The 26723-nt window shown below is 39.6% G+C and overlaps 1 protein-coding gene across 2 annotated transcripts in view; it reads left to right on the forward strand.

The window, feature by feature from the left end:
• The window catches only part of lrba (LPS responsive beige-like anchor protein), a 329573-nt gene that overhangs the window by 150880 nt on the left and 151970 nt on the right, over nt 1-26723 (forward strand). For both annotated transcript variants that reach the window (XM_051704960.1, XM_051704961.1), the window contains exon 36: nt 4600-4766. In XM_051704960.1, coding sequence (XP_051560920.1) covers nt 4600-4766 — 167 coding nt within the window. The remainder of the gene's footprint in view (nt 1-4599; nt 4767-26723) is intronic.

The raw sequence follows: 26723 nt of genomic DNA on the forward strand, positions 1-26723 counted from the left end.
TATGTGATTTTCCCACTGTACTTCCAGAAATGTTGAATTCTTTCCACTGTGTTGGAATTGCTGGAATCCTGTGAGGTTTGTTATCCCGGTCTGTTTCACGCATGCACACTCTTCAAAAACCCATCAGAACGGCGCTTATGCATTTACATGACCACATTAAGCTGCGTTCTCTAAGAGAAACCTTAGCGTGTTAAACCGCTTTTTCTCAATCCCTTAAGTGGCATAAGGAAAGCAGCATTCTTGTTTACATGACGTTTCAGCACGCCGTTTTCTGCTAAAACCCTGGAATAAACCGTTTTCTTAAGTGCATGTAAATGTGGTCGTAGACTCAATCAATCATGTGAGTTTGGGGCAGGACTATCTGTTTGTTTGGTGGCGCTGAAATTCCAGCTTTAATGTATTCCATATCCGCCTATGCCTGAAAATAGTGGGGTTGGCAAGACAAAGTAATTATGTTCAACTGATCATGTGACCTCTTAATGGTGGCCAACATGACGGGGCACTACCCTACTATCAAAGGTACTATTAATTTCTTTAGGTCTAAAAGTAGAGAAATATGCTTGGTGGACTTGGTATGTATTTATTTATTTACAAAAAGCAAATATCTTGTAACCAAAAGAAAATTCAGTTGCTTACCATTGTCATATTCATGAATAAATTAAATATTTAGGGCTATTACATTTACATTTACATTTATGCATTTGGCAGACGCTTTTATCCAAAGCGACTTACAGTGCCCTTATTACAGGGACAATCCCCCTGGAGCAACCTGGAGTTAAGTGCCTTGCTCAAGGACACAATGGTGGTGGCTGTGGGGATTGAACCAACAACCTTTTGCTTACCAGTTCAGTGCTTTAGTCCACTACGCCACCACCACTCTGTTAATAGCCTCTCATTGGCCTACAGTCCACAGCAATCAATTTTGGAATATTCTTAATATGTCTGAATTAGACATATTATAAGGGATTTTCCAAGGGTGTGTCTATGCACACAAATGTCAGACAGACACATTGAGCATCTCACGTTGGTTGTGTCTCACCATAAACACTGTTTTTGCATGCAGTGTTGCATTGTGAGCATTCGGAGTTGCACTCTGTTCAACTGTGTTTGAACGAAAGAACGCATCCTCATTGCGCTGTCTGCTGTCAGTTAAGTGTGGTTTGTTGCCTGTACAGCTGTGCGTTGCCTATACAACTGGAGTTATGCTTATCGCCCCCTGCTGACTAAGACTCACAAAAACATGAAGGTGGTACTGAAAGCTTGAATTGCTCTTATATATATATATTACATGTGCAGTAGAGGTGTACTTCCTGGCCCAACGGGACCCTACAAACTGTCAGGTTTGGGGTCTGTTTCGAGTTTAAGTACAGGGCGAGTTAGGGGCTGTTCACGTGTGTTTTTGCATGTGTCTGTTTCATTCGTTGTGCTGCTTTGGCTTACAGTTAAAGTTGTAAAGTTATATAATAATATGGGTCTAAAGGCTTGTCATGGGTGTAGTCCAGCATTAAAGGAAATGAGTGCTGACCCTGTCCAGTTCAGTTTGCTAAAACATTGAACATTCAGAGATGTAGAAAATTACTCTGTCAAAAGGCATAAACACATTGCTTTCATGGCTGTGTTTCTGCCTCTATGGATCGTCCTTTACCTGCATTGTAACTGGAGTTTGTGGTTGCCCCTTTAGCACACTGCCAAAAAAGTGTAAGACTCTTTGGTTTAAGTTCACCTTGTAGGGATTCCAGAAATGTTATAGGGTCACTATATAATTATAGTGCTCATGCCCAAACGTGATGATATTGACACTGCTATGCATTTCACCTGAATGTTTCACCTAATTTGGGCTGTAAGGAAGCCATTTGTCAGGAAGTTGAAGAAAATTACAAAGCCCATTATGGAGCTCAGGGATTTGGTGCTGTTGACACTAGTTGATAAAGTGCCTGTTTATGCCAAAGTATTTGAACTCATGACAGCTAATTAATAATGTGTTAATCACTCGTTGAAGGGAACAAAGAACAAACAGGGAAGATTGCTCTTTTTGTTTCTGAAGCTACTCTGATGAGATTCAGAATGCATCTTTAGTTAAACTTCAGAATAGTTTGTTCCAATTGATATTACGACTTTCAGTTCTCCAGTAGAAAGTTTTAAAAATAATCCATGTGCTTCACAGATTATACTGATAAAGGTCTCTATGTGCACCTGTTATTGTATTGTAAACCCTTTTTCTTTTTCCCATTCTTTCAACAAAACTAGTGTTACCTATCTAGAATTTACCATTCCTTACCCAGACATGACCTTCAGCACAGAAAAGAGACAAATTGCTCTCCTCCTTTCAATTGTACTCCTCCATTCGTTTGTTACGCTAGACACCCAAATAGGTTCATATTTAAACATTCACCCTTTTTTATCTCTCTTTTATTCCACAGTACTCTTCTCATGGCTTTAATGTCAATGTAGAGTTAAGAGCAGCGAAATGAGACACAGATTGATAATTAGGAGAGGGAAGCCCCTCTAATGTGATTTATCTCTATGGATTTTCTGTCATATGTGAGGAGTCGATCCTCAAATTGGAGAGGAGGGCCCATTAGAAGGCACTTTGGAGCGTTTACGGCTAACTTCGCCAAGGAAGGCCTCTGCGTCCACTGCCACCGCCCCGGACTGCTGCCTTTACTGTATTTGTTGTCTGAGGCGGGTGCTGTCCAAGGCTAATTTAATTTAGGGCCATAACACACAATGGATGAAGCCAAGGGAATTACATTAGAACAAGCTCTAGTGGTTGCAGTAACCTTTCCGCTTGATTGCTGTTTGCAAGACGTTGCATCAGAATCAGATAAAAGGCACAGAGGAAAAAATGAAGCCATGTTGGTTTGTGCTTGGTGTGCTGTTTTCGTCTAGTCTGGGTTGAGTTCATAATGGCATCTCAGCATCACTAGGGCTTTGTTGCTCATCACTGATTGGGGCATTGGTTTTCACAAATGATGGTTTATTCATTTCCTTTGCTGCTTCAGTACTAAAAGTTTTATCAAAAGGATATTTGCAGTGTGAGGTGCTTTGTGAAACCATTGCATCGGAGTTCAAAGGCCTTTTCTGATAACAAATTCTGACAAAGAAAAAAGTTCGCTTGCATTATGGGTAGTTTCTACATTTTTTTAGCATAGCCCAGAGGCATTAGCAAATCCATGTCCAGTGTTATTAATCACTGTGTCAGCGGGCTGGTCTACACACACATCTCTAATGATGTAGTGTTCTTTGTTTTCTACACCCAGTAGAGCATTTCCATGCGGATGTTTACCAACAAACTAGCATAGAAACACACTCAATGCCTGCTGTTACGACCCAAGTTTGGCACCAACATAAGAAGCCGTCAGATGTTGAAAACAAAAAGGTCGCAATGGCTATGATGAAAAAGATGATGAAATGCAATTACAAAAATAAAGAAGCCAACAGTAACTAAAAGCATACTAAACCAAAAAAGGACAGGTGAGCTGACTGAATTAAAAAAGTCTTTCTAGCTCCTGTTGAAAAGGAAACAATCACAGAAAATAAATCTTCTGGGCCCACTTTCTTAACTACTCTTGCTATGTAGGCTGCTTTAACTAAACAAAGGACAAACTCACCATCCTTTTAAAGTATAAAGAAAAGAAATCGAAAATGACATCAAACACCAACGCAGGAGCGGGTTTCCTGGGGCAGCAGCAGCCATGAAGTCCAGCCAGCGCCTCTTAAATAGGCATGACTTCAGGTGTAGCTTGTTAAGAGTCTCCGCCCACATCTGGAGACTCTTAACAAGTGGAGTGGTGGTGGCGTAGTGGACTAAAGCACTGAACTGGTAAGCAAAAGTTTGTTGGTTCAATTCCCACAGCCACCACCATTGTGTCCTTGAGCAAGGCACTTAACTCCAGGTTGCTCCAGGGGGATTGTCCCTGTAATAAGGGCACTGTAAGTCGCTTTGGATAAAAGCATCTTCCAAATGCATAAATGTAAATGTAAATCTGATTGGCAGCCTCACATAGGAAAAAACCAAAACAAAAGAGCAGGGGCACGTAACACTATAGTAGTTGCATGTGACTCTATTTTGAGTTTTTTTGTATATGCTTTTTTATTATTTCTTTAGATTAGGATGAATTGGTAAATGAGATAAGAAAGTTATCCATTAATTCAGTGTTTCCCAACCATTTTTGTCTTATGTACCCCAACAGCCCCATCAGTAAGGCTCAAGTATGCCTCCATCGATACCAAACCAGAAATGTGTTCCTTTTAACACATTTGACTGGATATCGCTTAGCATTATCATGACTAATATTATTCAAGTCACTTTTAAACAACAGAAATGTCAAAAACTATTTATACAGTGGGCAAAACACTGACTCACCAAGTACTACACATATGCAGTATGTACACGTTATGTCGGATTGACTGTAATTACGTTTTTTCCAAGAACCCCTTGAAACTTGCATAAGTACCTGCATTAGTTGGGAATCACTGTGTTAATTGATAAGAAGTAATACATTTGAGTAAGACTGAGAAATACAAATGCATATGGTTATGGTTTGGATAATGTGATGACTCATTAGTGATGTTTTCTTCCGTCTGTTTTCACTGTAGTCTCAATGTGCTCAGTACGCCGCTGAGAAACGTGATGAGGAGAAGATGTGTGATCACCTGATAAGGGCAGCTAAGTACCGAGATCACGTTACTGCCACCCAGCTCATCCAGAAGATTGTGAACATCCTGACAGACAAGCATGGGGCTTGGGGCTGCTCCGCCATCAGGTACCACCTCAGTCACATAACTCCTACCCCCAAAAAAAAGCTACAGGTAGAGGGCCAAATGTTCTTGCAGCATTGATAGCACTGTATATTCTCAGTCATACCCTGTGTGGAGTATGCATACTTCCCAGCTACATAATATAGAAAAATCAAATGAGTGCATTGTCCGACAATTCAGTATTCTTGATACAGTAGGTGAACAAGACCCGGATGACCAAATGCATCTGCTGAGATTCTGAAGTTTGCACCCAGATGATATTTTGCTATACCTTGAAAAATAAGTTTATTAAGTATAATAAGTAACAGTTTGCAGAGAACTGTGAGCCTGGTGGCTCTGAGTCATATAGGTACCAAGAAAGTTGTTCCTCCTGGTTAAATTGTACTTGTTTAAAGGAATACAAATTATAATTGTGTTTTGAACAACATAAGGGTGAGTAAATAACGGAATTTTTATTATTGAACTGGACCAGAGTAAATTATTTTTGTGGTTGTTGTTAGTACATAATAGGTCATAGAACATAGAGGCCAAAGGGCACATGGTGGATGTATGTTGTTTTTTCAGGAATCGGTTTGTACTATATTAATGGTTGAGAAGTAAGTTCTTCATCAAATTCATACTTGAGTACATAATATGAAAGTATTGGAATTCAGACTCAACGTTACTCTTCATTACCTCAAAATTTAAGCAAACATATCTAAGGCAACACAACCCTCTATGGACACGTTGGAGAATTAATCGCCATTGGCTAGTACATTTTTGTTTTTACTCGCCAGACTTTTGACAACAAATAAGTGTAATGCAAACATAAAAAAGATATTAAGAAAACCGAGAAGGGGGCATCATCATATATAATATATATATATATACATACATACAGGTGCATCTCAATAAATTAGAATGTTGTGGAAAAGTTCATTTATTTCAGTAATTCAACTCAAATTGTGAAACTCGTGTATTAAATAAATTCAGTGCACACAGACTGAAGTAGTTTAAGTCTTTGGTTCTTTTAATTGTGATGATTTTGGCTCACATTTAACAAAAACCCACCAATTCACTATCTCAAAAAATTATAATACATCATAAGACCAATAAAAAAACATTTTTAGTGAATTGTTGGCCTTCTGGAAAGTATGTTCATTGACTGTATATGTACTCAATACTTGGTAGGGGCTCCTTTTGCTTTAATTACTGCCTCAATTCGGCGTGGCATGGAGGTGATCAGTTTGTGGCACTACTGAGGTGGTATGGAAGCCCAGGTTTCTTTGTCAGTGGCCTTCAGCTCATCTGCATTTTTTGGTCTCTTGTTTCTCATTTTCCTCTTGACAATACCCCATAGATTCTCTATGGGGTTCAGGTCTGGTGAGTTTGCTGGCCAGTCAAGCACACCAACACCATGGTCATTTAACCAACTTTTGGTGCTTTTGGCAGTGTGGGCAGGTGCCAAATCCTGCTGGAAAATGAAATCAGCATCTTTAAAAAGCTGGTCAGCAGAAGGAAGCATGAAGTGCTCCAAAATTTCTTGGTAAACGGGTGCAGTGACTTTGGTTTTCAAAAAACACAATGGACCAACACCAGCAGATGACATTGCACCCCAAATCATCACAGACTGTGGAAACTTAACACTGGACTTCAAGCAACTTGGGCTATGAGCTTCTCCACCCTTCCTCCAGACTCTAGGACCTTGGTTTCCAAATGAAATACAAAACTTGCTCTCATCTGAAAAGAGGACTTTGGACCACTGGGCAACAGTCCAGTTCTTCTTCTCCTTAGCCCAGGTAAGACGCCTCTGACGTTGTCTGTGGTTCAGGAGTGGCTTAACAAGAGGAATACGACAACTGTAGCCAAATTCCTTGACACGTCTGTGAGTGGTGGCTCTTGATGCCTTGACCCCAGCCTCAGTCCATTCCTTGTGAAGTTCACCCAAATTTCTGAATCGATTTTGCTTGACAATCATAAGGCTGCGGTTCTCTCGGTTGGTTGTGCATCTTTTTCTTCCACACTTTTTCCTTCCACTCAACTTTCTGTTAACGTGCTTGGATACAGCACTCTGTGAACAGCCAGCTTCTTTGGCAATGAATGTTTGTGGCTTACCCTCCTTGTGAAGGGTGTCAATGATTGTCTTCTGGACAACTGTCAGATCAGCAGTCTTCCCCATGATTGTGTAGCCTAGTGAACCAAACTGAGAGACCATTTTGAAGGCTCAGGAAACCTTTGCAGGTGTTTTGAGTTGATTAGCTGATTGGCATGTCACCATATTCTAATTTTTTGAGATAGTGAATTGGTGGGTTTTTGTTAAATGTGAGCCAAAACCATCACAATTAAAAGAACCAAAGACTTAAACTACTTCAGTCTGTGTGCATTGAATTTATTTAATACACAAGTTTCACAATTTGAGTTGAATTACTGAAATAAATGAACTTTTCCATGACATTCTAATTTATTGAGATGCACCTGTACATACATCATTTCAAGAATGTAAACAAAGGGCCTGGGTAGCTCAGTGGTAAAATACGCTGACTACCACCCCTGGAATTCGCTAACTCGCTAATTCAAATCCCAGGGCGTGCTGAGTGACTCCAGCCAGGTCTCCTAAGCAACCAAATTGGCCCGGTTGCTAGGGAGGGTAGAGTCACATGGGGTAACCTCCTCGTGGTCACTATAATGTGGTTCGTTCTCGGTGGGGCACGTGATGAGTTGTGCGTGGTTGCTGCGGTAGATGGCGTGAAGCCTCCACACGCGCTATGTCTCCGTGGCAACGCGCTCAACAAGCCACGTGATAAGATGCGCGGGTTGACGGTCTCAGACGCGGAGGCAACTGGGATTCGTCCTCCACCACCCAGACTGAGGCGAATCACTATGCGACCACGAGGACTTAAAAGCACATTGGGAATTGGGCATTCCAAATAAAAATAAATAAAAAAAGAGTGTAAACAAAAACAAATAAATTAGAACGTTCCAGACACATTTCCTGGTCCTTTCAACAAAGTCTCTTTTTCAATGTCAGTCCACTCAGCAGCCGTTTTTGGAACATTCTTGGGCAGTTTTGGCAGCTATCTAAACAAGCAGCATAAAAGTACAGCTCCTATCTACTTGAATGGGGAAAGACCGAAATCTCCAAAACGGTTGGTCAAGATTACGATAAAAGAACATATTTCAAAAAAGCAGTCAAATCTGATAACACTGTGCAGCTTCACTCGAGCGGTCTGGCTTCCTTGGGCCTCGGCACTTGAGGGGAATAGTGGCCTGGCATCCTGGCCCGTTGGCTGCAACGCGTGCTCCAACTTGCGCCAGGGTTCCAGGGTGCGGGTCCGGCGACGCATCTAACTCGCACTGGACCCTCCCTACTCTATTCCTGGACCTGTAAAGTCGACAGCAGATAGAGACCAGTTTCCTGAGGAGAGGCGCGCTCGGTGTTTAAAGGCAGTGGTGATGAGGCGCTTCACTGGATCACGCGAGCCCCATCACGCGAGGCGGGCAACGATGGTCCACAGGAAGGGCATGTCGTTCCGTCACAACTGGTATAATAAATTGTGTTTCTTTACCTCAGATTACGCTATAAACGCAATTATACCGTCTTGTATAGCTAATGCGCATGCGTGTTCTCTAGTTGATTGACAGGCGATTTCTGTATCTAAAAAGGTGATTGGCTATTTTATGAATGGGAATTTCTCCCATTCATTTTAATAGAAGTGGCCTGTCTCTCTGTTTTGACAAGCAGGAAATGTTCATGGGACAGTGACATCACTAGATGTCACCAACGAACAGTCCTTGAAATGGTCTAAATACTGTATAAGTTTTCATATACATGATTTCACGCAATATAGTATGCAAGATTGTGCATTTTATTTTCATATTTCGCTTTTGATCCTTTTAATCACATTTTAGCTTGTGTACAAATTTCACATTCTATCAATTTATATGATGTCATGAATTTGCATTTTTTAATAATGTTACAAGCTGTTGACACTGTTTGAAATTTCATACACATTGAAAGGTTGGAACCTAATGAAAACTGAATTAATAATTATATTATAAAAACAATAATTTAAGTGCTACTATATCAAAACTACTATGCAAAAAAAAAAAAAAAAAAAAGAGAATAACTTTGAGAATGAACAGTCGGTGGAACAGTTTAACCAAAATCAGAGTTTACGCTGTTAAATGCAATGTCAGTGCCATTTCAAGGCTCCTAAAAGTGATGGAGACAGCGCGATCACGACAGATCCGGACCCACTGCACCCAAATAAGGTCAATTTCGAGACACAACATGCTGTAAAAGACGAGACTGAATCCAGCTTCCTAATCGGCGCCTTCATAGCACGAACTTTGGTCACATATGCGAGTGATTTACTCGCTATGTAGAGGGCTGCAACAGAAGAGTACTAACTACAAGACGATCACACTGTATTTTACAGTACACCTGCATAGACCCTCCTGTACCCTGTTCAAAACCATCCATCATCATCAAAGCACTTATTAGTTTACGTCTCTCATGATAGGCTAAACCTACATTTCTGCCCATTATGGGCTCTAATGGAGTCCTACTGTCATGGTTCTGAATCTGGGTTATGTCTTATTGCTCCGGTTTCCATGCATGATGCATTGCTGTTGGAATGGGATGAAAGCCAGTGAATGTTACCTAGCCATTACTGAGGAGCGGTATTAATTCTGTAAACACACAGAAATATTCCTTATTGATGCCATCATGCACTGGTTTTCTATAATCCAGTACTCTGTCCAGGAAGCTCATTTGGTCTGTTGCTCAATCACTTTCTTTTCGTCCTCTGCATTAGTAGAAACAAAATGTGTTCTCTGGAGGCTCTCTTTCCCTCTCAATTTTTCAGTTTTAAAGTACTTAATTAGCATGATTGTTTTTACTTACAGTATCGCCAAAGCAATATTCTGCCAGATTACACGTTCTGTTTAGGGTCCAATAACATTCCAGTTTGCTTTGGTTTTTACTTTCATTTTCCCAATGGTCCAAATATGAATTTTTGCTTTCTTTTATTATTTGGATTATTATGATTTGGTTTTGTTGAGCAGTGCTGGTCTGAAACTGGTGTTTGTTAGTTGTTAGTGGGTTTGTGAGGACTGGTTTTGGGCTTCAGCTCTTGGGTTTTAAGGGCTTCATGTTGCAGTGTGTTAGGGGAATTTGAATTTAGGTGTGTCCAAAATTTGAGGGATCATTTTTCATAATGTATAATTAGAAAAACTAGTTCAGCCCGGCATGCATTAGTAGGTGGTGTTCTCTGAACTCTTCGAATGTTTCTACAGAATTCTGCATGCAGGGATTCTATGGGGTGTTTGTCCCATCTAGAGTAATCTGCCAGACAGAGTGGACCCCAAACTTCACATCCGTCCAGAGCAATAGGCATAATAATACTATCAAAGATTTTACTCCAGATTGCTACAGGAATGTCTACTTGGGTAAATTTGCCCTTAATAGCATAGAATGCTCTTCTAGATTTCTCTTTTAGTGCATTCACTGCCAGAACAAAACCCCCTGAAGCACTGATTTTTACACCGAGGTAGTCGTAGTGTAGGGTGTGTTCTATTGCAGTGTTTCTCAGAGTGAATGTGTATCTGGTTTCCTGTAAACTGGCTCTTTTCTGGAAGATCATCATCAAAGTGACTGTCAGGGCCCAGATCTGACAGTAGTTCTGCAGCAGGTCCAGGTGCTGCTGTAGTCCTTGTGCAGTAGCTGACAGCAGCACCAGATCATCTGCATAGAGAAGAAATTGAACTTCAGAATTATTTCGAGTAAGACCGGGTGATGCAGATTGTTCCAGTAGCACTGCTAACTCATTAATGTAAAAGATGAACAGAGTTGGACTCAAACTGCAGTCCTGTCTCTCTCTCTCTCTCTCTGTTCTTTTCTCTCAGTATTCAGTAGTCATATAATGGCAGAGCTCACTGCTCTCTTTTGGCCATCTCCCCATTACTGGCCTTTATGCAGCAGGGCTATTGATGAAATCTGTAATAGCTTGCGATGGGCGCATGGTGACGCTGGCACAGTCTCAGAGCGCGTTTAATAAATCACAATCAGACCCTGCTGTTACATCAATACTTCTGCTCAATTACCCTCAAGGTCATGGGCAGAAATGCAGGAGAGCTGGGAATCAGTAACTACAGAAGAGAGAACAACATCTGGAAGAAAAAGAACATGCACACCCAAATGCACACCCCAACACAAAAGTGACTTGCAGTGGCACATGTCCACTTAGTTATTTTCACATGTTATCAGTTGGTTTGCAATGGTGGGAGAGTAAAAGAAAGGACACACATGTACACTGCTAACACAACATCCAACGACACATATCCACTTAGTTATTTTCACATATTAAGAGATGGTTCGTAAAGATGGGAGGGACTGGCATACTTGTTTGCATTGGTTTTGGTGTAGAACCATTAGAAATGACAAAAGGACACATTTCCAATGCCTTAGATAACAAAAGAAAACAACAGCGGTGAAGCATTAAGAGACAAAACACACACACACACACACACACAGAGGTATCTCTTTTTTCACCTTCATGAAAATGAAATCAGATCCCTCAAAGGGCACTGGGCTGCCATGATTACAGCCTTTTGTTGGGAGTGTTAAATTTGCAAGCCTGCTAGCTCTCGCCCCTATAAAGACGTATTCCCCAAAGTTTCCATTCAATAAAAGGCTGAAAATGAAAATATTATTTTCTACCCTGGCTGATGGGAGTTGTTGTTTCCTCATGGCAGGCATCTAATATCATCTGACACCTACTGACCCGCCTGAATGCAATTTGTGTCTTAATATCCAGCTTACAGCAGTCCCGTCCTCAGGAGACTCAAAGTGTTAGGTGATTTTCTCTCTCTCTTTCTTTCATACCTCTTGTGCTCCCTCTCTCTCTCGCTTGTGGATACATTGTCAGAGAGGTCCATTGGGGTTTGCACTCCGGCAAACAAAGGAAAAGAGACACACGTGTACCTAGACACACACACACACACACACACACACACACACACACTCCAATTACTGATCTGGGACGGTCCCACCGTGCACTGTTTTTTTCTCTCTTTTTCTTCATATTCTTTCCCTTTTTGATTGGATCTCAGATTGACAGACAGCTGCATCCACCTGTCCATCCATTACCACCCTCTCGTCTGGTGGCGTAGGTGAACATGTGGCGTTACCGTCTGCCAAAACCAGACAAAATGAACACGGTGCCCACAAATGAGGCGGCTGACAGCATTCATTTTTTCTTTCCTTTGGCTGCCTTCCTTTTCCCTCTCTCTTCCTCTCTTTTTCTCTGTTTTGTCGGTATGGTCATGTTTATTTGGGTCAAAAGACAGATGATCTCTCATGTAGATGACACACCAGTAAAGTGGCTGGCCGAAAGAGAGATGATGGAGAGAGAGAAGGAGGGAGTCTCGCAGGACAGATGAGTCTTCCTCTCATATTCTCCTTCATTGCATTCTGATGGTAGGACTAATGTAGCATGGAAATTCCCTCTGCTACTGCGCTCAGAGCAGTTCCACACCCTCAAACACTGTCAGGGAGAAGATGAGAGAGGATAAGCTTGAAAGAAGCAAATGAATGAATAGACAGAGTGAAGAAAGTGAACTCGCACTTTTAATAACAGCTCTTATGGAAATGATAAAATGCAAACTACGGGTGGATTGGTATCGCAGAAATAAACCTGTTTTACTATTGATGCAGAAACTAGAGATGTACAAGAATTTACCAGCCGATTAGTGAGGTCAACTAGTTTATCTAGGTTTTTTTCATATTTATTTTTTAGTAAAACTACCACCCTTTAAGGCAAGAATGGTCACTCTGCGGCCATATTCATAAAGTCTCCAACCAGCTATTTTCAGTCATGCAAGTACGGCTCCTATCTGCTTGAATGGGAAGAGACCACAATTACATTCATTATTACATTCAGTTAGCATATTTAATTAAATCAGTAATAAATCGTACACTTTTTAGGCTGATTCAGGTAATGCACAAGTACCTTAACGAGAAAACAGACAGACAGTGTCTCTGTCAATAAAGGCGATTGGCTCTTTTAATTGTAAGCTGGGACTTCCATTTCTACAGCTATATTTACCATTACAATTTCTCCCATCCATATGAATACGAGTGACCCCTCTCATCTTATAATATCTCTCGTAAAACCCTCCAGGAAAAGGTGCATCTTTAAATGTATCCCCTTTGAAGCACCGGGGCTACAGCCATAGACATTTAGTGTGATGCCTTTGGCTGTTGTGTCGCATCTTGCACTGTTTTTTGAGTGTCCTGCCATAAGTGTTGCATTTTAAATTGCATCTCGAGACTCGTGTTATGCTACCTATTATGCTCTATTCGGTCTGGCTGTTTTTGCATGTTATGAAAATGCTCCCTAAGAAATCCATTTGATCGCGGTAAGATGCGAAACCAGCTTAGTTATACAGGGCTTCCTTAAGTCTGATTAGTCAACTATTCACTCAGGCAACAGTTTTTTTTTTTTTTTTTCAACTCTTGCTTTTCTTTCTTTTTTTTTTCCACTTTTTTTAACCTTTCATCTTTTTCCATCTTTTACCATCGTCACACTCTTTCTCTCTCCTCCTCTAATGCGAGTCATTTCCAGCAGCAGCAGCAGCTCCAGTGATCTCTAATGGAGCTCCTTGGGGCTGGAGGCGCCCCTGCCTGGGGACATCCATCTTTTCTGTGTCAGGAGCCCACGCCGGTAGAAACCTTTGTGATGCGCACTCCAATTTTTCTCCAGTAAATCAAATCTTCCCTTCTTTCAGAGAGATGAATGCTGCAGGGTTGTAGTGTTATAGAGAAAATCAATGCAGGCAAAATTGAAACTGTATGCCCACGTATTGATCGGCCTTGTGAAATCGAAACTAACAGCTTTGTAACTGTTCTGGAGGACAGTTAGCTGACCTGTAATGGACAAACTATCAATATTAGCATTACTGTTTTATCCTGTGCTTTGTCATTTCATGCCCAGGCCATCAGGAGGAGAGGAATGAAGGGCACCGTAACATGCTCAGCAATGCTTTATATCTCAGTGGATGCTCTTTTTTTTATTATTGTTTAATATTACTTGTTTATTACTTAAAATCACCCTATTACTTATGGTAAAATAATTTAAACACATGTCTTATTGCTGTTATGAAATAGCGACAACAGCAATATAAAATACACCAATGTCTATTGAACAGTTAAATCTGTTATTAATAATAATTGGAATACAAATGTTTTCTACAAAGTTAGTTCATTATCCTAACTTGATCATTTGATGTTGGCAAGCAACTTAAACTTAATTTAGAAAATTTGTAAGAAAATATTTACATCTCTCTCTCTCTCTCTCTCATACACACACACACACACACACACACACCTCTTAGGTTCTTGTTTGAAATGCTTCATTAATGTCATCACATTTGGTGTAGGTAATGTAAGTCATACATCATCCCTACTGGTTAATGATGCTCAGGCTGTTATGAAAGCACCCTGCTGTCCTGCTAGCCAAAACTACACAAGCACTCCGTCACCTCTCTCCCACCACACACCATCACCCGTGTAGCCTGCCGCGCTCTGGCTTTAATCCACGGATCTCATTTTACAGGAGATGCACACTATGAGAGAGGAAAATCAAGCTGCAATGCAGTTTGCTGAATACTGGTTAAATTCACTCAACCATGCATTTTAAGAATTTCGGATTGTTCTATGGTAACTTAGAGAAGACCATTACATACATATATATATATATATACACACTGCGTGCACAATTGTTAGGCAAATTGTATTCCTCAGGATTAATTTTATTGTTGAACAAACACAATGCTTTCAGTCAATCCAAAATGTTACTGAACCTCAAACCTGAATGTTTAACAAAGAAAAAGTGAGCTTTGTCTTTCTCAGGGGGATATATACGTGTGCACAATTATTAGGCAACTAAATTACAAAAAGAATTGCTCCCAACTCAATTGTTTATTCTCAATTTTTAGAGTATGCACAACAAATAAGTAACACAAAATGACAATTAAATATCATTTTTGGCCTTTCAAAAATATTCAGTGACCAATATAGTCACCCTTCTTTTCAGTAACTGCCATGAGCCTTCCATCCATGGAGTCTGTCAGTTTCTTGATCTGTTCACCATCAACTTTCGCTGAAGCAGCAACCACAGCCTCCCAAATGCTGTTCAAAGAGGTGTATTGTCTTCCCTCACGTTTGAGAAGGGCCCACAAGTTCTCAATAGGATTTAAGTCAGGTGAGGAAGGGGGCCAAGTCATTATTTGGGCATCTTTGAGGCCCTTGCTGACTAGCCAAGCAGTGGAGTACTTGGATGCATGTGATGGAGCATTGTCCTGCATAAAGATCATGGATGCTGAGGACTTCTTCAGGTACCACTGCTTGTAGAAACTACTTTCCAGAAACTGGCAGTAGGTTTGGGAGTTGAGTTTCAGTCCATCTTCAACTCATAAAGGTCCAACTACCTCATCCTTAATGATAGCAGCCCATACCAGTACCCCTCCTCCACCTTGCTGGCACCTGACTTGAAGTGGTGCCCTGTGTCCATTAGTGATCCAGCCACGGGCCCATCCATCTGGTCCTTCAAGAGTCACTCTCATTTCATCTGTCCATAAAACCTTTGAAAAATTTGTCTTCAGGTATTTCTTTGCCCAATCTTGACGCTTCAGCTTGTGAATATATTCAGTGTTGGTCGTGTTTCAGCCTTCTTGACCTTGGCCATGTCTCTGAGCACTCGACACCTTGTACTTCTGGACACTCCAGGTAGGTTGCAGTTCTGGAATAGGGTGGCAATGGAGGATAATGGGTTCCTGGTAGCTTCACGTTTAATTCTTCTCAATTCTTTTGCAATTAATTTGCGCCTTTTCTTCTCCATGCGTTTTTTGCGCCCCGGTGGACTATTCACAACAAAACGTTTGATTGTCCGGTGGTCACGCCTCAATAGTTTAGCTATTTTAAGAGTGTTGCATCCGTCTGAAAGGCATTAAAAAAATTGTGACTTTTCAGTGTCAGTTAAATCTCTTTTTTGGCCCATTTTACCTGAGGTAATGAAGCTGTCTAATAATTATGCACACCTTGATATAAGGTGTTAGTCACTTTCGCCACACCCTCCCTCATTACACAAATACATATCACCTATAAATGATTGAATCCAATAAGCATTCAAGTTAATATGGTTTGGATTTGGAAAATGTGCATGGAAATAATGATAAGATCAGAATACTCACTTGCCTAATAATTGTGCACGCAGTGTATTTATACGCCTTTTATATGCGAATTCTTGTTTTACCTGCTAACTTAGTAGCTAAATTTAATGTGATGTGCTGGCTCTAGACCTGACAGTGAAGAGACGATGGTTTAAGTTATACCAATGCTAACATAAAGTCCAATTAGCCCACAAGCAATTTGGTGACTTTTCTATATGTTATGAGGTTAGGGTGCCTTACTTGACAAATAACTTTTTTGTTCATGAAAATTTTACATTAAATGGTCACCATGTCTTTTACATTTTTGAATAAAGCAATAAGCCACAAGAGGCTTAGCGTATCAGGTATTTTACAGCTAGTAAAGGGTGTTCTTAGACATGACCCGATTTGGCACTTTAATATAGAATGTGCATTTACAACGGCTTTGAACACGGCTCATCTAAACAAAATGTACTGTATAATCGTAACTATCTATTTTCTAACGACACATTTTATCAAACAGAATTTATAATTTGTAGTCCTCTTAAGTAGTAATTTATAAGAAGGTCCCCTGTATAATTAATAACTGCATTAGCTGCGGGGGGCCTGGGAAGCTCAGCGAGTATTGACGCTGACTATCACCCTTGGAGTCGCGAGTTCAAATCCAGGGCGTGCTGAGTGACTCCAGCCAGGTCTCCTAAGCAACCAAATTGGCCCGGTTGCTAGGGAGAATAGAGTCACATGGGGTAACCACCTCATGGTCACGATTAGTGGTTCTCGCTTTCATTGGGGTGTGTGGTAAGTTGTGTGTGGATCGTGGAGAGTAGCGTGAGTCTCCGCGGTGTCATGCACAGCGAGCCACGTGATAAGATGCGCTGATTGGCGGTCTCAGAAGAGACCTGTCCTCCACCACCCGGATTGAGGTGAGTAACCGCGCGACTAAGTAGTGGGAATTGGGCATTCCAAATTGGGGAGAAAAGGGGATAACATTTTTTTATAAAATTAAAATTATAAAAATAATTAAAGGTAATTTCTTTCATTCTGTATGTGAGCAAAATGATTAAATAAACCCAAATGAATTGAGGTTGAAAGCTTGTAAATCAGAAGCAAATCAAGATATCCTGATATATCGAATCTTAATATATGTATTGTGGTGTATCACAATATATCGAATCGTGACATTTCATGAAATTGAAATTTCATGTCATCTAGCCAAGTGCAGAGGCAATCTGTAGCATGGATTCATCATATGTGAAGTATCATCTATTATCCCTTATAGCTTCCAAAAGCATGACAGACTGTTTGTTCCTACAACGAGTTCAAACATTTTACGACTGCATTTGTGCTGGTTTATTGGGACCTCGAGGAATTCAATCCCTCTTCCAGTGTCTGCTTAATGCAGCTGTAGTACAGAACCAGTGCTGTACAGTGCAGCTTATTCTGATTAGTCTTTCTGATCCTGTTTTCCAAAGAGGGGATCAGGACCCTCAGTAAAGTCTTATTATTTCCTTTGTTTACTCCTTAATGCTACCAGAGCTATACAACAAAGGAAATGGATGCTTAATGCCCCGCTGTTTTGTAGTATTGGAGGGTATGTGTATATCAGAGCAGAGTGATCTCAAGTACCATGTTAGTCAAATATTCAACTCAGAGGGCCTCAGTTTCATCTGACCATCGCTTTCTCTTCAGCTGCATCCACAGTGAAATGTAAACAGAGATAAAGGATCTGTTCCAAAACTTTGTGAGCTGCCTCACTCTCTACTGCCTACATAGGCAGCTGCCTTCTGAGACAGTTTCCTAAAAAAAGATAGAACCTTATAAAGTGACTGATTTGAAAAGATCTACATAGACAATAACTGAAAAGTCACACACAGGAGACTCGACTCATGAGTTTAGACAGGTGTCAACATGTTGCTAAGCTAACAATCAGCCTGTCAGGTACAAAGCAGGGCACTTGTCTAGAATCAACGCAATGACCTAATAAGCATACAAATACATAGCACATACAAATATTGTGTAATGCTGCATTCTCTACAATAGACACTTGCGATGTTGCCTTAATATTTGGCTAAAACAAGGTGTCTTAATAGAAATGCCTACCTTTTGGAAAATACTTTGTGTTAGAGTCACTCCTGTGATGCCTTAAAATGCTGCCTGCGTAGGCATCTCACTAGGTTTTGGAGCTCCAGTCTCTCAGAGAGCTTCCTGAGCCAAATCTTGGCATGCACATACATGCCGGTGTTCATATGGCTTGTATCGGTTTTCTGAACCATTGCAATTTCTTGAGGCTGTCGAGCTAAAGGATTTTTGTTAAATTTGTAGATTACAGTGTTTAACTCCGAAAATCTCTCCTTCAATTATTTTTAGTCAGTTATACGAGCGTAATGTTTAGGACCATAAGTAAAGTTGACATACTGTAGTGTCAATATCGTCTCCGCATTAAATCATCGACTGAGGCTTATGGCATACTGTCCCATGATAAACTATAAATGATTTTATCAACTTGGCCTACATGGTCCTGGCAGAGATAAGGCAAAATAACTTAGCGGATTACAGTATGTCATAACATATACACGTCCTGCTTTTATTTACATTCCTTCATAAGCTGTTTAACAAGTACCATTAATGGGTTGGTTTGGCCATAAACACTTAGGAAACCATGTACAAACATCCCACATGACTGTGGGCCAGAGAGAGAGAGAGCAGCTGTTCAACGCACTTTTCTCCGTTCTTATCCTCCCTTCTTCATCCGTGATGGAAACAAATGACTCTTTCTTCCAAGGAATCTCTAACCCTTTCGAACAAAACCAGCATGCTACACCTAGATGTAAAAACTCTCACTTGAGACATTAGCTATAAACATAGATTAGCTATGTATGATATCCATCATCTGCGGGCGACTTTTATTTTTTTATTTTTTTAGGCTTTCTATGTACTCTATGTATTGGCCCAATTTCTGTGCCTTCTGCTTGACGGTTTGCAATGTCGTCCCAGTCTGTCGGTAAATCTCCAGGAGAGCATGTAAAAGTTTTGACAGCTGCAGATTTCTCTCGGGAAATATTACATAAATGATGCGAAAATGGCTTCTTGACGCTCTCCGTTATGGAAATGGATTAAAATATGTCCTAATGAAAACATTTAGCTTTGACTGTATATACACTACAGTGGCCCAGACTGTAAGAAATAGTAACAAAGTGTCAGAGAAGGACATATTAACGGCTCCCGTAGCGCTGATGTTGTCCATATGTTAGCATGACAGACTCCTCATACTCCAGAACTCCCAGAGTTCAGCAGTCTCATCAAGTGTTTCACTAAAAATGCAGAAGCAATGAAAGGTGGGGAAAAGGCATTTTACCACTAATGATTCTGGTTCAGTTATTACTCTTTTCAAGTTATTAGTTTGATGTGCACTGATAGAGAACTGTTGACCCCTTGAAAAGACTAGTGAGGGCCAGTATGAGTTTCAAGTCCAGGGCCTCGTTTCCTAATAAGAGTGGTTGAGAGCATTTTCTACTAGCGATTTTACAAAAAAAAAAAAAATTTTTTTTTATCTGCATTTCCCAAAACTGCACTTAAAGGGATAGTTCACACAGAAATGTAAATTCTCTCATCATTTACTCACCCTCATGCCATCCCAGATGTGTATGACTTACTTTCTTCTGCGGAACACAAATGAAGATTTTTAAAAGAATTTGTCAGCTCTGTAGGTCCATACAGTGCAAATGAATGGGTGCCAAAATCGCTAGTCAGATGGTTCTTTTCAACTGTAAGTGCTACATATACCAAGATAATTGTTCCTTGTGCTTAAATGGTGCTAAAAAAAACAGACCAAATCGTTTTTCACAGTTGTTGTTCTTACATCATATATTCGGGTTGTGAGACAATGCCCATGTCCCTGGATGAAGTATGTCTGAAATCTACTCATACTACTCGCATGCATACCTAAAAGAACATACTGTTTTGCCGGCAGATAAGTGCGTCCTTCATCAAATACAGTACACACTGTGACAGCATGCGGTTTCGGAAGCAGCACAAACTTTCACATTCTTCTTCTTGTGTTTTTGGTGATTCACATTCTTCATGCATATCGCCCCCTACTGGGCATAGAGAAGAATTTCTAGCAAAAAAGGACTTAAATATTGGTCTGTTTTTCTCCTACATCTATCATATCACTTCTGAAGATTTGGATTAAAACACTGGAGTCATATGGGTTACTTCTGTGTTTCCTTTATGTGCTTTTTGGAGCATCACCCATTCACTTGCATTGTATGGACCTACAGAGCTGAAATATTCTTCTAAAAACCTTCATTTTTGTTCTGCAGAAGTAAGTAAGTCATACACATCTGGGATATCATGAGGGTGAGTAAATGATGAGAGAATTGTCATTTTATGTGAACTATCCCTTTAACACGAACACGTGAGGAGAACCTTTAAGTGCGACTAAGAGAGTCGCTGTCCGTGTGTGAAGTGCTGAAATATGGCCGTATAGATTTGCTCGTCATTGTAACTTAAATATACTGTATTTTTGCGTTACTTTATAAACATTTGTTATTTACCTTGCTGGAAATGTTTAAAGATATTTTCTAAAATTCAGTCTAATTAATTACATAACTAAATATATTTTTACAAATATTTTGTGCAGTACGATCTATTTCATTTACACAATCATTGTTTCTTTCATCAGGTGTGCATGTATATTTCAAATTCCTCTCTGGGTCTGTGCATGTTTCTGCCAATGACAAGCATTTTTGAAAATAATGAGGTTCATCTGTATCATGGAATGAAAAAAGGAGAGGTGTGGAAGCTGCACTTTAGTAAGATTTACCAGGTCCTCGGGTTAGGGTGGACCCGTGAAGACCTCTACTCCAGAGCACTTGTAAATCTACAAGCATTTTAAAGTACTACTTAAGTTATGGTGGTTTTGGCGACACTAAAATGAATCGTAAGATGAATTCTACAGTCTACTTTGGCTTACGCTGCTTTTGGGAAACGAGGCCCAGGCATAGGTACATTTGAAACAGTTTTTGCACAAAATTGCAAATAAATATGACTTATTTAAAGATTAATATAATTGCACACTTTTTGGGCAAATAAGCTATGTTGGATTGGACTTAAAGTGACATCTAGCGGCATGGATGCAGCATCATTCAAAATCAATAGTTTTCAGTTACCGATGCCATTGTAGAAATTCGCTATTCACAGTCAACCATGATTACTTTAATCCATGAGTAAAAGTGTCCAATAACAGGACGGTTACTAAGATTAAGCGAGTAGTTTTCGGCTGGTCATGTGATCATAACATGGCAGCCCCCATGAGGGGACCCTTTCCATGTAGAATAAAACTGCTTTTATAAGGTCACTGATATAACTAGTGTCCTCATCTCATGGGAGTTTTCATTATTTTATACTTGTGTTTCAAAATTACTATTCATTTCTTTGAGAGTAAAACTTTTTTTTTTTTACCTTTACAAGGCACCTTTATAATTTCGTATTTTAATTTCCTGTTTTAAAATGCAACTATCCAGCCCATTTTATAATGAGTGTGTGTAAAAGCTAAGATTCAGTATTTATTTATTTTTTCCAGCCTTTTTATTTTGGTCTCTTTCTTGCAAACCAAGGAAGTGCGTATCTGGATAACAAAAGATTTCATTTTAATTTCAACAGTGATAAAAAAGTAAAAATAATAAGTAAAATGCAAGGACGACTATAATGCAAGGACAGCATTAGATACTGTAGGTAACTGTTTGCATGTGAGCTTCACTAATTTATAGTTGTTTTTCTTTTCTTGTTTTCACTTATTTATTTATTTTTTTGTTTTTTACGTTTCTGAGCCAACTGCCCATTTGCGTATTTATTCTCTCCGTTACATGCTTTATCCTTACCTTCAGGCCAGTACTGATGGCCGTTGAGACACAGTAATGCTGGACACACTTTCTCTTATCTGTCCCCCAAGCCTTCCCACCATCCTCTCCAAGGAGTCCTTAAAATGGAATGTCCCTTTATAAAGTACCGAACAGGCCTTTTTGCTCCAGTAAGACCTTTTTACACACAGCAACAACACGCACACTTTTCCTCTCTAGCAACTCAGATTTATGAGTTTCATATGCCCTTAAGAAAGTATATTGCCATGACAGAGCAAGGTCATGAGAGGAAGCCCTGATCAATATTTGAATGAAAAGCCATTTGGGAAGTTTTTAAGGCTTTCCCCCCACCACCTTCTCATTTTCTGTCTCTCGCACTCCCAGGAAACAACTTCAGGAAAGTATCGATTGCCGGGGACCAGTAGTTAGTCAGAGGCTATCTCCTTTGACTAACCCCTTAGCTCTCTGTCACCCCCTCAGCACTGTGATAGATTGTTACTCTCTGGGCCATAGTAATTACACGCAGCTCCAGTCGGGTCATTTATTTCAACACTTTCACCATTTACCAAAAAAATCTCCTTTATCTTTGTGACCCAGCAGTTTGCTTTTTCAGCAAAAGCAGAAAGAGGGACACGTAAAATTCTCACTCCCGCTCTGGAGCGTGACGGGGCATCCGTTACCCATTTCGCCCATATTTCTCTCTCATTCTCTTCTAGATTTTTTCCTCTCTGTCTTCCCTTTCTTTTCTCTCCTCTTCCTCTTACAGTCACTGTAGTCTTCTGTCTTGTTACCCAGTCTGTGTTTGTGTTTCTTTGAAGTTTAGTCATTATATTGTCAGTTCTCATTGCTGGGCATCACTGTATTTAACATCTGCATTGTGCTCATGATGGTTAGTAGTGTTTATAGCAATTTCTTGAAACAAACACATGCACATATGATCAATGCTCAAATAAACTGAATACTCCTGATAGGGCTCAACAATAAGGGGGTCAGTGTGAGTGAGTTTTGGGCCAGTTGACAGAACTATCACTTGCTTTTAGGCTTAATTGAACATAATTATTATGAATGTTGCTTATTGTAATATGTCAATATTTGAGGTTTTGTTAAAATTGCTAAACTGATTTGTCAGTCTTAGAAGCATCAGATTGAATTTGTTTAAAATTATAAACAAATCTCCATAAGCCACTGTTTTCCAGCAGAAGTGTATTCATGAATTTATAGCTGTATAATTTCCAGCTATTATTGCAAATTAAAAAGCATTTTTTATTAAACAAAACTTAAATGTTTAATGAAAAATATGAACATATTGCTTTATTACACATAAAAAAATTGTTAATAAACATATGTTGCTAAATAAACATACATACATACATACATACATTTGTGCTCAAAAGTTTGCACACCCTGGCAGAAATTGTGAAATTTTGGCATTGATTTTGAAAATATGACTGATCATGCAATTATGGATATTTAAGGATAGTGATCATATGAAGCCATTTATTATCACATAGTTGTTTGGCTCCTTTTTAAATCATAATGATAACAGAAATCACCCAAATGGCCCTGATCAAAAGTTTACATACCCTTGAATGTTTGGCCTTGTTACAGACACACAAGGTGACACACACAGGTTTAAATGGCAATTAAAGGTTAATTTCCCACACCTGTGGCTTTTTAAATTGCAGTTAGTGTCTGTGTATAAATAGTCAATGAGTTTGTTAGCTCTCACGTGGATGCACTGAGCAGGCTAGATACTGAGTCAAAAGACCTGCATAACAAGGTAATGGAACTTTATAAAGATGTAAAAGAATATAAAAAGATATCCAAAGCCTTGAAAATGCCAGTCAGTACTGTTCAATCACTTAAGAAGTGGAAAATTCGGGGATCTCTTGATACCAAGCCAAGGTCAGGTAGACCAAGAAAGATTTCAGCCACAACTGTCAGAAGAATTGTTCAGGATACAAAGATAAACCCACAGGTAACCTCAGGAGAAATACAGACTGCTCTGGAAAAAGACGGTGTGGTTGTTTCAAGGAGCACAATACAACGATACTTGAACAAAATGAGCTGCATGGTCGAGTTGCCAGAAAGAAGCCTTTACTGCGCCAATGCCACAAAAAAGCCCGGTTACAACATGCCCGACAACACCTTGACACGCCTCACAGCTTCTGGCACACTGTAATTTGGAGTGACGAGACCAAAATAGAGCTTTATGGTCACATAAGCACTATGTTTGGAGAGGGGTCAACAAGGCCTATAGTGAAAAGAATACCATCCCCACTGTGAAGCATGGTGGTGGCTCACTGATGTTTTGGGGGTGTGTGAGCTCTAAAGACACGGGGAATCTTGTAAAAATTGATGGCAAGATGAATGCAGCATGTTATCAGAAAATACATGCAGACAATTTGCATTCTTCTGCACGAAAGCTGCGCATGGGACGCTCTTGGACTTTCCAGCATGACAATGACCCTAAGCACAAGGCCAAGTTGACCCTCCAGTGGTTACAGCAGAAAAAGGTGAAGGTTCTGGAGTGGCCATCAAAGTCTCCTGACCTTAATATCATCGAGCCACTCTGGGGAGATCTCAAACGTGCGGTTCATGCAAGACGACCAAAGACTTTGCATGACCTGGAGGCATTTTGTCAAGACGAATGGGCAGCTATACCACCTGCAAGAATTTGGGGCCTCATAGACAACTATTACAAAAGACTGCACGCTGTCATTGATGCTAAAGGGGGCAATACACAGTATTAAGAACTAAGGGTATGCAGACTTTTGAACAGGGGTCATTTCATTTGTTTCATTGTTGCCATGTTTTGTTTTATGATTGTGCCATTCTGTTATAACCTACAGTTGAATATGAATCCCATAAGAAATAAAAGAAATGTGTTTTGCCTGTTCACTCATGTTTTCTTTAAAAATGGTACATGTATTACCAATTCTCCAAGGGTATGCAAACTTTTGAGCACAACTGTATGTGTGTGTATATATATATATATATATATATATATATATATATATATATATATATATATATATATATATACATTTTCATTTATTTATTTTTTACAGTGGTCATCGTGAAAGTATTGGTAGGGCAAGTACAAATTCAACCGGGCAAGCAAATAAGAAAAGTAAAATCCTTATTTTTGAGCCCTGAATCACATGTAACTTATAAAAGCTACACTTTTTGTCCTGAGATTTTAGCTTTTGGCATTTGTTAATTGTTGTGCAATTTATTTGTAATTTATTTGTTGCTTCTAAAATTAGATTCCGGTGAATTAGCGAAAGATGTTTCCCATTAAATTTTTTTGACCCAATTTCTGGATTACGATTTGAAAAACAGTTCATTTCCACTCCTTTATTGATATTGAAAATTATTGTAATGTCAGCCTTGGACCCTGATGAATGTTTGAAATGCAATTACAAGGACCATGCAGTAAGTAATGCATGAATAAATACAAACCAGTAAAATGGAGAGAGAAGCCATTTGTTCTCGCCTAACATGTAGCACAGATCCTCTGTCATTGATGTCATTATCATGTGCTGCTCTTGACCTCGTGCCTACCTTTAGAAGAGTCATTAACATACACTGCACAGAGTCAACATCCACCGCCTTTGAGTAACAGTTTATTTCCCCTGCTCTGCATAGACATTGCCACCTTAATCAGACACTGTGATTTCCTCTCTCCCAATTTAATTTGAGGCTCTGGGCAACCGAACGGCTGGTGACTACCAACACTTTGACAGAGGGATCTGCACTTGCCCTTCTTCTACATGACAAATATTCAATGCATCCATTCTGTTTTCATAAACACATGGCTTATGCAAATCGTACAAAATAATCTCCACGATACAGAGCAATTTGAGCAGTGGCAATCGCAGGCATTAATGAAAAAGGCACAAAGAGAAATGCGTTCACACCGACTGTAACTGCATTAATCCACGGGAAAAGGTTATAAATGACTGTGAGTTGCCTTTAAAATGCTCCGTACTGGAGTGATGTATGAAGTTGTGATCTTTCTGCCCTGTTTGTTACGCTAAAGGTCACATCATTATCATTTACATAATCTCCGTGCCAGAAATGAACTCCAATGTAATATCAGCCCAGAATACACGCACTGCTTTTGAAATGATAGCCGGTTAAGCATCATCATCATCATTCTGGGAGGATTATAAATGATGTTGCTTTCCAGTGGCAGCTTTCAATATTCTTCAATGCCTTTAAACTCTGAATAGGCTACACAAATACTGCTAGGCTAGAGTTTAATGTGTTTTTCCTCTGTTTTTCCGCCATTCTGATGGATGACAATCGTTCGTTTTTGTCAGAAAAAGAGCAATATGGTGTCATCATTATAGTGCAGTCAAACTTTCAAAGCCGTACTGACAAAATCAGCATTTTTTTTTTTTTTTTTTTTTTTTATGGTTTTTGGATGCGTTTCCTGTAAAGAGAAGCAGCATGGGACTCTAGATGTTTGCTAGGTGATCTGGATTCTAATTTCATTATTCACTGTCAGGCAGTTAATTTCTTTATTATTATACTTATTTATTGTCTCTCTTTTTTTCTCTTTCTCTGTATCCTTGTATTTATGTTCTGTAGTTATGTTCTCGTTTAACAGACAACGTTATGTTGTTCTGAAAGAAACTTGAAATGGACGCAGTATCTGAAAGATAATTGATTATTTAAATTAAGAGGATAATGCGTTAGTCCTTATCAATATTATTTGCTGCTTTCTGTACATGTTTGGATTACAATTATACAGTCATTTGTATTTGAATTTATTAGGGAATGCAATTTATGCAATTGGGTATTTATTAGGTAATGGGTAAATGCCTGTGAAAAATAAATAAAATAAACCTATCTAATCATGAATTAACAATGAACAGTTTTTTTTACAGGCATTAATTAATC

This window comes from Myxocyprinus asiaticus, chromosome 8, assembly GCF_019703515.2.
Source record: "Myxocyprinus asiaticus isolate MX2 ecotype Aquarium Trade chromosome 8, UBuf_Myxa_2, whole genome shotgun sequence".
In the NCBI taxonomy this organism is placed as follows: Eukaryota; Metazoa; Chordata; class Actinopteri; order Cypriniformes; family Catostomidae; genus Myxocyprinus; species Myxocyprinus asiaticus.